Raw genomic sequence first — 12,156 nt, 5'->3', positions numbered from 1 at the left:
TCACGTACAAGGCATTGTGGTAGACAGTGTGGAAATCGTAAGATGTACAGTATGGGATACAGATTCTACTCTCAAGGAGCTTAAATTGGAACTGCCGAAGATGTTGTTTAAATGAAGAAGCACCAGCTGTAGTAATGGTTTTCCTCCTTCCTGATTATATATTCCCTACTCTTTTTTTGCAACAAATACTTTCTGAAAACCAAATTCCAGAAAGTAGTCAATTTCCCCCTCCCCCACATCCTGAAGAGTCACTTTAAAGTTACCTCTTTTTTGTGATTGATATCCCCATATTGGGAATGTTGACTGGATTTTTCCAGGGGGCTACTGAAGACATATCAAGGTAATGAAAATGAAATATAGGTGATGGACTATTTTTAAGCACTATTGAAGGATAGTTCTGCTGGAAAAACAGGTAAGTAAAATGTGAGTTGGGGAAAAAGGGAAGATTGCCCATAAACCATAATGTGCAAGTTAATTATTCAAGTCTGAATCCATCTCCACCACAGGAGGTATGCTGATTTCAGTCTCTAGCAGTTTTACCTTTCTGCTTCAACCTCCACCTTATTCTCCTTTATCCAAAAGGTACTCTGCCACCCAGAATAGGAAGATTTCAAGCATCAATCTTTTCTTTCCCATATGTGCCTTAGCTTATATACCTTTGTCTTGAGCTTTGCAAAAGAGAACATATTGTTCTAAACCTAGCTATGTGCCATGTCTCAGCTGTGGGGCATACAGAAATCTTAAATTTCCTCTAGCTGCTCCTCATTTCCTCTTTCTGAATAGCTGGAAACAGCTAGTGCCTTGCATTAGAGCCCTAAAGAAGAGCTCCCTCATTATCACTCTCACGAGGCATCTCACCTGCTATCTTGATGTTCAGATTGGCATCCAGAAGCAGGTTTTCTGCTTTCAAGTCCCTATGAACAATGTTCCGGCAGTGGCAAAAATGGACAGCAGCCACAATCTGCTTGAATTTCCGACGAGCTTCTTTCTCTGCCATTCGACCATGGGCAACCAAGTGATCTGTAAAAAAGAAAAAGATCCCTTTTCATTTTGAGAGCTGAGACAGTTTCTCCACTTGAATGGGTTTGGGAGAGGGCCTCTCATCCAAACTTGAAAGAATGAATCTAACAAAAGTCATGGTTAGAGACAGCACCAGATTTTTTCCTTTCCTGAAAAACCAAACCTACAATTTCCTATGCAGACGGAACTTCCAGCAAAACATTTCTTCTACCAAAGCCAATCAAAACTTGTTCCAGACATTTCAGTATTAGAGATGTGCTGGTGGCACTGAGAGGTTAAGCAGCCTTCTCTGTGTCATACAAGCAACATGTATCAATTTAGGGGACTTGAACCCGAGTTTCCTTGGCTCCAGGGCCATCTCTTTATCCCTTATATCACACTGCCTCTCAGTTTGTTCCTGATGTGTTTATTGAGATGTCTTAACTGAAGTGCGTTAATGATTAAGTCTTAGGTAAATGAGTATTTTTCTTCAAATGAGATAAAAATTGTAAATCAGTGCCTAGCACAGAGTAAATGCTATATGTTAGTTATTATTATTATTATTATTAACATTAATTACATCCTAAAATGTGCTCACTCTACTAAGACAGAGTTCTGATGTGGATAAACATATTTCTTTCAGACACCATGAAATTAAACACTTTCTCTTTCATGTCCTGGGGTAAGAGATTTCATATGCATAGGGATGTGTGTGTGTGCGCGCACGTGTGTATAAAGATCCCTGTGTTAAGGAATAAGTCAAATAATGAGCAAAAATAGTCATTTTAGTGAAGAGATGTACAGCAGGAATTAGTAATTACAAAGAAAATACTGTAATCAGTTCTGCTATAATGCAACACATACATTTCCCAAAAGCATCACAATATACAAAATTACACAATAAAAAAAACACCAGGGTTTGGGGGAAAATGGGTCTAGGGGCATATGTTCAAAAATTTCATCAGTGACACACAAAAGCAATAGGAACCTAATAACTAGTAGCATAGTTTTATAAATATTAAATGGTTAAGAAATACATAAATACTACAATAAATAGTAGCAATGTCCATGTCTCAGGCTGCTGCTCCAGGCCCTGGAGCTGGCAAAGTATCGTATAAGTTGGGCAAGCTGCAACCATGGTAGAAGGTGTATTGGGGTAGAAGGTGGAGTAGGAATGTGTCGCATGCACGTGGAGGAAGGAGGAGAGACAATCCTTTTCTACCCATAGCTCCTACTACCCCAGAAGATACACAATAAATATGGCCCCTTACTCAAGGGAATTGCAGCTTGTGAATTACTGTGAAGTGGTACAGTTTGATGCATGCTCAATGTTTCTTGCAGAAGAAATTGTACACAGACTGAAATATGTCTTATGCTCAAAATGTTCCCTGATACATCAATCATATTGGAACAAATTTATGTTTTCAAAACAAGTGTTATGGCAGAACTCACTGTATTTGACAGAGAACGCTTCTTAGGTTGAGGTCTACTTTGACCAACAAAAAGATCTAAAGTCTGATAATTAAAATAGTTATGAGCATATATAACCTGGAGGGAAATGAATTTTTCATATGTATATGCATATATATGTGTGTGTGTGTGTGTGCACGCACACACATATATACACATACACACATATTCACAGACTCATACATACACACACACATTAACTGATTGGGGTTTTAAAGCTAGGAAATTATGTTCCTTTTTTTTTTTAGAGCACTAACAGAAAATCAAATATACCTGCTATTAGTTTCAATTCAACCTACAAGCTTGATAGACCTTTGTAAAGATTCTTTGTTATCAAGTAAAATATCTCAAGAGAGGTTTGCATGTGATACATTCTATAATAATAACAAAAATGATCCTACTGACCCACCATCACAAGGATTAAGATGTTCACTTGTTTTTCCAACAGTGGAGATGGTTTACTCAAAGCGGTATTCATCTAAATTCACCTTGTGATAATAAATATAAGCCTCCCTTATGACAACAAAAAGCATTTGTTGATACTTGGTAGCTGAATTTCAGCTATAGCAAATAGCCATGAAATAGTTTTTTCCCTTGTATTAAGCTCACTTTAACCTCTTTACCATCTAATTCTAACTGAACTAGCACTATGCAGATAATGATTTATAAAGTACAGTTGCAAACATAACTGAAAATGGGAAAGTTAATATTTTCAAGGTGTATCTATGCAGGTAGAGAAAGACTGACCCTATAATCTTCATGATAACAAGGATCCTGGATAGGAAACAACAAATTCAAGTTAGCACCTTTCTCTGCAACTGAGTCTTAGGTTTCTAGAGTACTGACAAGTTGGGTGAATCATCCAGGAGAGGGAAAAGACTTGAACCTAGGTCTGTCTGACTCTAAAAACACTTTTTTGTGCTGCCTCTCTTATAGATAAGTGTGCTATTATTAATGTGACCTTGCATTCATCCATCACTAAAATAAATTAATGAAAATGAAATATAAAAATATAAAAACATCCAAGCACAGAATGCAGGGTAAAAACAAAACCAAAAACTTTTTTTATAATTTTTAAAAATGGAGGTTGGAGTAGGAGAAACCAGGGACACAATGAAAAAAAGGTGATTCATCCTTACCCTAAAGAATATTAAAAACTGGTAGCAAAAATATTATGGTAGTTGTTGGAACACTAACAAATCAACAGACCCACAAATAATAATCCATTAAAGAAGGTCTTTAACTCTATCTTACAATGCACATGTCTTTCTTGGCATTTTCCCTTTCAAGAGAAATAATCATTTATTGTACCAAATTAACAAGAAAAGAAGAAAAATAAGTTTCCAGCTTGGTAGCCAGAACAGCAGTTTCCTGAGGAACTGCAGGATAGTGATAAATGGACTCCCCCAGGGGAATGCTGAAGTTTCTCCCGAGATACATCTGATGAAGCTTCCAACAAAAGAAGAAGCGCCCATGAGCTGTGGCACCTATCTGAGCTGTCCAAGAACCCCAAACCCACCTTGAGCCGGACATTCTTCTTCACTTCAAGAAACCATTAACTGTTGCTCTGACCCTTGATTTCCCTTAACCCAAGGCCTAATTATTCTAATCACATGTTTTGGTTGGTAAACTTTTTAATTAAAGATCTTTGAAGAGACAGCTATTCTTGAGAAACATAAAAATAAGCCTTTATGAAAGTTTATCATCAGGAGTTTATTTGGCCAAGCCACCCATTAATTAAAATGCCCAAGTGACAATTGTCTTGAAGTAAATACTAATTACCAAAAGACATCAAAACCTTTCTTGCTTAGGATTTCTTGATTTCTAAAATAATGAATTTTTTTTAAATTTTCTATGCTGTCTATGTTCCCCCTCTTCCAAAGAGACTGGAAAGTTCTCCAAATTGCTACATGGTTCGGCAGCTAGTAACACTCTACCCTTATCTCAATACTGATTCATTGGGTAACTTTGGAGTGCCACCCAGTCTAATCTAATATACAAATGGAGGTGAATTCTAAAAGAATCTTAACAATATACACCACACTTAAATAAACAAACTTGAATTTTTCTTTAATGTTTAGGAAGCATTTAAGTGCTTCAAGGTGATCATTCTGAATCTCAATTATCATTCAAGTACATGGATGGTTAGTAGTGATTTGTGCTTGACAGATTGCTGGGCAAACAGCTTGTATCCCAGGAACCCTGGGTGATATTTATATACCACTTTCCAAATTCTATAATTAAGGCGTTAATTACCAAGTATTAAGCAGAAGTTCTCTCCTAGCCAATCTTCTGTGATAAAATGCCCAAAACACCCTCATTTGGGGAAAAGTGCTCTCCAAGGATATGACATCACGTTAGCTCAAAATTACTTATGTTGTAAGTTATGCCTTCCTTTTTTCAAATCTAGTCACTTTACAATTCATCTGCTTTCTGCCCAAGGCTCCAACCTGGTGGGTGTTTTAGGAAAGCAAACAGCCTACAGTGGTTTTCAGTTCCAGTTGAAAATGTCCTTTCAGCTGCCCCTTGACAAATGGCTGGTTATATTCATATATATTCTGTAGGCAGGATACAAAAATTCCTCAAGTTCAGATATGAAATTTGACTTCTGGTGAAGAGAATTCATAGCAGTAGCCCAGACTAAAACTTAATACAGAGCACAGTAGTTGAAAAAAAGTCTAGGGCACTTTCTGGACAGCTTCAGAAGGTAGTTAAAACAAAGTAACTATTGAATACCACTCAATACTGATGGTAATTGTGATTTTAAAAAAAACTGTAAGAATGAGTTAATGCTGCAGGACCCTCCGAAGAGCTGGCTTGGCTACCTCAGGCAGACCACTGGGCTGAAAGACAGGTTAGAAATGCTATTCAATGCCCTTTGTCCAAATTACTGTACTCAGAAGTCAAACTTCTTGCTCCCTACACTTCTAAGGATTCCAGTGGGCCCCCTCAGGTCAATCTTCAATTAGACGTCTGTTCTATAATACCTATCTCAATAGTGACTATTTTTTGCCATTAATATTTATTTTGTAATCACCATTGGTTAAGAACCATAAGATTAAATTTTTCCACCAGTATTTCATGCTCTCAAAACTAACAATCTTACAAATCAATCAATATATATTAAGCACTTGCTATGTGCCAGACACAGTGCTAAGTGCTGGGGATACAAAAAGAGTCAAAATAATCAGTCATTTTAAAAATCTACCAATTTTTGGTGGCATTTTCAGGCAAATCCCTAACAGGGACAGTCTCAATTTTCTCTATAACTGTCTAATCCTTATAAACATTTAATGAATGAAAGAATGTGAGTCTGTTTCTCTAAGCTCTATCTCATCATTTATTTCATTACAATCATGACATATTTTTCATTACAACTGAAACTTAGTGAATGCTATTGGAGATCTGGAGTAACTATTATGGCCAAAAAAAAGTTTACACAAATGACAAGGTCACTCAGTATTTCCCAGATGGAGGGAATGCATTTTCATACTCCATTCATACAAGTAAGGTAGTGCACAATGGGCATTTTGTCCTGGCCAACAGGAAAATGGGAAAGAAAGAAACACCCTATTGGATAACCAGACTGTTTTCTTTCAAAGAGGCCAAAAAAGTGCAAACAGAAGAGATGTAGCAGTGTCAAAGTCATGCCATAAATGAGGTAGTGTGGTGAAGCTCACTTTATTTCTTAAAATAATTCACTTTTCTACTAGAAAATGAACGAACTACCACATAGGTATAATTCTGAGGGGGAGGGGGAAAATGGAGAACAGTAGAGGAATTCCTGCCCATTTTAAATGACAACCTGAAATGAGGATTCCAGTCAATTTTCAGGTAACGACAGCAGGTAGCTCTTTGCTAATTACTTGGTTCTGCCATTTATTCTTTTTGCACCCACGGAAACAACTTCCTGTTTATCAAACAAATGCTTCTTTCCAGAAGAGCAAGGGTGAGGCCAAGGTAACTCAGGTTCCTGGTGAGGTTAAGAAGAGTATACTCGGTTGATATCATATTGTCCTTAGCATGCACACCCCACGCTGGCAATGCTGGCACTGCCCAAAGGAAGATTTGTCACTTTGCTTTCCTTGCCAAGAAACTCAGCCACAGCAGAATGCTTCATTTGTTGCTACTCATCCGTACCGTCTTTCCACCTCTAAATCCTGATCCTAACTTTCTAAAACTCTCTCATAGAACCTGAATCTCACATGTCGAGTCAATCCTGAATTGATTATTACCACTCACCACGAGCAGTTTATACTTCAAGGTAATCCAGTGGTTTCAGACTAACATATCAAATACAAACGGTATTCTGCTAGGTATGAGGCAATATGAATAATTAAAAATTGTTTTAAAAAAACGGCTGTATCATTTTTTTTTCTTTTTATCTACTTCATTAGAACATTTAACTTATTAAGGGGAGATGATAGTGACAGTTTGGGGGGTAGAAATTTTATTTGTTGATAGTTAATAAGAGGCGTAATGGAAATAAGAGGTATGATGGAAAGAACCTGAGATTGAAAGTCAGGAGAGATAAGAGTTCATATCCTGGCTCTGAAACTTGTCTTAGCACCATGGACAAGTAACTCCATCTCTGAGCCTCAGTTTCTTTATCAGTAAAGATGTGGATAATAAAAATCACAACACCTATACATAATGTTATTATTAAAAAGCACTTTGAAAACCTTAACATACTATGTAAATGTGATCTATGATTATGTCACTTCACTTTTTTTATTTTCTCATTCTTTTGGTATCTCTCCTTTCCTGTGCTATCTTGCAAAATGAGCCCCTCAACACTTTCAAGAACCATGCTTCCTCTTGCATGGATTTTCTCTGTATTTGTTCTGGTCCAGTCAGTCAATGGGCATTTATGAAGTATTAATTATGTACCAGGCATTGTGCTATGCACTGAGGATACAAAGAAAGGCAAAAACAGGGTCCCTGCCTCACATTCTAATGGGGAAGACAACATGCAAATAATTGTACATACAAAATATATACAGTACACATAGAGGGTAATCTCAGAAAGAAGGCACTGGGGTGTTGAAGGGGAAAACCACCAGGAAAAGCCTTCTACAAAAGGTGGGATTTGAGCTTAGTCTTTAAAGAAGTCAGAGACACCAAAGGTGAGGAGAGAGGGAATTCTGGGAATGGTAGACATCCAGTGAGGAGGCACCATCAAGAGATCTAATGCAGAGAAAAGCAAGTGGGCCGATGCTGTGAGATCACAGAGTATGTGGAAGGAAGTAAAAATATATTAAGAATGGAAAGGTAGAAAGGGCCAGACCATGAAGGGATTTAAAAGAAAAAGAAAGCATTGCATATTTTGATGTTGAGATACAAAGGTTTAGCCACTCTTGAGTCTTATTTCTACTTCCTCATTTAGTGCCTCCCCAATCCTTATCTCTCTTTTAGGCTCCAATCCAGCACCTATAACTGTCTATTGAACATCTCTACCTGGAGGTTCGATCCGTGTTTATACTTAACAGGTCCAAGAGGAAACAATATTTTCCACTGCAAACCCCAACTTTCTTATTCACTTGAGGAGCCTGCCATTCTTCTAGTCACCCCAGTTTGCAAATCAAAAGTCATCTTTGACTCTTCATTCTTTTACCCATCACATCCAAATCACCTTCAAGAATGATTGATTCCACCTCAACATCTCTCACATCACTTCTGGGTCAAATGGCCAAAAAAGATTGAAGACTAGACATTTTCTGTAATCCTCATGACCTCTCAAACCTCTTCAAGATTATATACCAGAGATAAAGCAATTTCAATTGTGTCAGTGGTCTAGGACAACAAGAATCCCAAGAACACAGAAAATCCCATGAACTAAATATTAATTCAAGCTCACTCAGCACCCTCTCCTCCAACTAGAGGCAGCTAGATGGTGGAGTGGATGGAAGACCCGATTTCCAATCTGGCCTCAGACACTTAGCTGTGTGGCCCTGGGCAAGTCACTTAACCTCTGTTTGGCTTAGCTCTCTCACTTGTAAGATAGGAGTAACAACAGAAGCTACCTAATAGGATTGTGAGGATCAAATGGTATGTTTGTAAAGCACTTAGCACAGTGCCTGGCATACAACAGGCACCATAAATGCTTATTCCCTCCCTCCCAACCATCTACCATGCTACAACATCAAGGCTGCACAAGTTGTCTGGACCCATAGGCTTCGAAAAGAATGCAACTCCACACCCCGACACACACATACCACCCCCCCAAAGCCTGTCCCATCCCCTATTCTCCCTCACTACTCTAGTGCCATGGAGATCCAAACTCCAAACTGCAGAAATGTGCTTAAGCCATGATAGCCCAGAGACCAGCACTCGGGTACAGTGGAGACAGCACTGGATTTGGAATCTGAGGATCTGGGTGCTAATGCTATTTAAAACCAGTGTAAAGATAAGATGGAAACAGTTAATATTGGAGGGGCTGCAGAAGAACAGGAACACTAATACACAATTGTTCTATCTGTGAAGTGGGTCAACCATTCTGTGAAAGCAACTTGGAGTTTTGCTAAGAAATTAGCAAAAACGAAAATGTCTAGACTCTCCAATCCAAAGATCTTACTGATAGGCGCATACCCTCAAGAAGTTAAAGACAGAAAGAAAGGTCTCATATATACCAAAATATTCAAAGAAGCACTTTTTTTGTAGTACCAAAAAGATGATAACTCACTGATTAGTGAATGATTGAACAGGCTGTGGAAAATGAGTATAATGGCCAACCATACCATAAAAAGTGATAAATATGAAGAATCTAGAAAAGCACAGGAAGACATACATAAAAACTGATTCAGGGTGAAAAAATTGAATTAGGAAAACTATATATTATATAACACACACACACAGAGTTTGTAGTGTCCAAAAGTTTTAGTGTGGTTTTAAGCTTTATGTATATATGTGTGTATAAATAATTACATACAATACATGTGGAAAGAACAGTAACAGAAAGAACAATTCAGTTATAAAATATAACTGAATGCTGTGTAATTAAAATGACCAAACTTGGCCCTTAGAAGAGTTGAAAAAATGTTTCTCTCCCCTCTCTCTCTCTCTCTCTCTCTCTCTCTCTCTCTCTCTCTCTCTCTCTCTCTCTCTCTCTCTCTCTCCCCGCCCCCCTCTCTCTCCCCCTCCCTCCCTCCATCTCTTCCTCCCTCCCTCCCTCCTTTGGAGAAAGTAGAACATTTCATATGTTGTCAGATTCAGTTGGATGTTAGTTTTGATGAACTGCTATTTTTTTATCTTTCTTCTTTGTAAAAAGGGATGGTTTTCTGAGTAGGAGAGGAAAGGGACATATTTGGGAATAAAGGTGATGTAAAAAAAAGACAACAGTAAAATTTGTAAATGTATATTAAAAACTTGTACAACCCAGGACAAATCACTTATCTTTTCTGGGCCTCAATTTCTCCAACTGTAAATTGAGAGGGTTGGTTCAAATGATGTCTAAGTCTCTCCTAGATCTAAGTTCTATATTTTAATTCAACCAGGATACAAAGTCTTATAGGATCATAAACTCAGACCTCAAAAGTCATCTAGTTCAACTCTCTCAAGATAAGGAAAGTGAATGGAATCTTGATTGATGCAAAATCTAAAGCCCTAAGGGGTTAAATAACTTGCCCAAGGTCAGTAAGTGAATTGTAGAACAAAGATTTGTATCACACTTCTTATGGCAGCTCCCTTTTCAAGTATACTTTTTCCACTCTGATCGCTTCAGAAAAAGACTATCAAGGATAGTATAGGTCCAAGAAGATAATGAAGACAATCCCCAACTTGGGGGGGTGGGGGGCGCCGAAGGGTGGAGAAACTTACAAGAATGATCTTCCGACTCCACTGATGTAATGATGTAATAATGTGTGAGATTTCTTTGATTCTATACCAATGAGTTCTGTTAGGGCACAGGCAGACTGATATACTGTTTTTTCCCTATTTCCTAGGACATTTTGTTGGTTTCAAATCAAAGCAAAGTGAACTACTTCTTTTTAGGTCTTCAACTGTTGCAGTCTTTGTACTGGACGACAAAGATGTGGTGGACAAAAACCATACCATTTCTTGAGTACAAGACAAACGTAAAATGAGGTAGAAAATCATTCTGAGAGGTTTTCATTGGCCACTCTAATGCTCCCCAGTCATAGTCTGGTTTGGGGCTATCCCTCTTCTCCAGAGTTCCAAACCCTGAAACAACAAACAGGTTCTGAAAACAGTGGCTTCTTCAACTCAAAGGTCAATCCACAAGTACTCAATGTGTGTCATTAATGTCTCCGATGCATATTCTCTTACACACAAACCAAGCACTATGAATAACGCTATATTTAAATATTAGAGATAAGCAATAGGTGAGTTTATGTAATAGAGGACTTATGGAACTCACTCCGGACCTTGTCTCCAAGACAAACCAGTTCTTTACTATCTTTAAATGAAGAAACATTTGCTGAGGTGGCCACCAGCATCAAGGAATGGCTTTTTCTAGTTGAACTACATGGGGAGATAACTTTCTGTTTTTGATAACTTATCAGGGGATTCAAAAGGGCTCTGGGGTTATTCTCTGATAAGGAAAAAAAAATGAAATGGCAAATAAGACAATAAATTAAGTAGAAGTTAAGTAGAATAAGAAATTAAATAGGTATCAAGGAGGAAAGTACTTAATACCTGGTTCTTATACATCTGTGACATAAGCCACAAATTTACAAGACTGGACTTCAGGAGGAAAAAAGTTTCACTAAGGACTCTTTGAAGTTCTATGTAATGGTCACCAAATAAATAACATTAAAGACATCATTGCTCAAATAAGATTAGATTTAGATTATTTTGATCTTTTTGTCTCATAGTGTCAGTGTAATAGAAGTTAACTTTTAAAAATTGTAGGATGATGGCAAGTTTTGGTGCTTGTTTTCAATGCTGGTTTAGTAACAGTTGCTGACAAAAAACAGTAATGCAGTAATCTCTTGATAGTCATCAGTTGCTTCCAGCTGGCTAGTGATAGCCTCTAAAGCAGGATGAAAGACAGAGAGGCACGCAAGTGGGAAAAAAAAAATACTAGCCCTTTAAAAATAATTTATCAACGAATTAACTAACATACCTCCCAAAAGCCTTAACAACTTTACAAGAACATTCTTTTAAGCTTAAAAAATTATGTACTACTAAATTTTTGTACCTTTAGTCAAAAGATAAACTTTTATGTTTTCTTCCAGTTTTCAAAGCCTATAAAAAAGGCCACATAAATAAATTTAAGTCACCTTAAATACAGTAAACACTTTCAACCTGCCAAAGTCTGAGGAAATACAAGGAAATATAAATTGTGCAAATAATCCTTATATACATCAATTTCTCACCAAGTATTTTTGACTAAGACATTAGGACTGTATTTTTCTTTTCCTGGAACCAATTTTGGTTCTTTGGGTAGAGAAATTGAATTAACCAAAGTAGATCAAGGAAAAAAACCCCAGAGAACCTTTAATACCCACAAAAAAATGCTAATCACCAATATGTCTTTGGTGAGTATGTTCACTCTCTTAATACTGTAGCAGTCTTAGCCATGTTACCTGGTACCTTCATTTTCAAGTCCAATTGGAGCTGACAGGATGAAGAGATACTTCTGTGAATGGAAATTTTAGCAGAGAGGTGAAGCTAATCCAGAAGCTCTGTATTTCTTAAGAAAAGATGTATGGATAGCTTATCTAGATA

General features: G+C 37.4%; 1 protein-coding gene across 3 annotated transcripts in view; it reads right to left on the bottom strand.

The window, feature by feature from the left end:
• The window catches only part of SIK3 (SIK family kinase 3), a 279,460-nt gene that overhangs the window by 103,156 nt on the left and 164,148 nt on the right, over positions 1–12,156 (bottom strand). For all 3 annotated transcript variants that reach the window (XM_036744847.1, XM_036744846.1, XM_036744848.1), the window contains exon 4: positions 859–1,020. In XM_036744847.1, the coding sequence (XP_036600742.1) occupies positions 859–1,020 (162 nt within the window). The remainder of the gene's footprint in view (positions 1–858; positions 1,021–12,156) is intronic.

This window comes from Trichosurus vulpecula, chromosome 2, assembly GCF_011100635.1.
Source record: "Trichosurus vulpecula isolate mTriVul1 chromosome 2, mTriVul1.pri, whole genome shotgun sequence".
In the NCBI taxonomy this organism is placed as follows: Eukaryota; Metazoa; Chordata; class Mammalia; order Diprotodontia; family Phalangeridae; genus Trichosurus; species Trichosurus vulpecula.
This window is presented reverse-complemented; position numbering and strand designations above follow the sequence as displayed.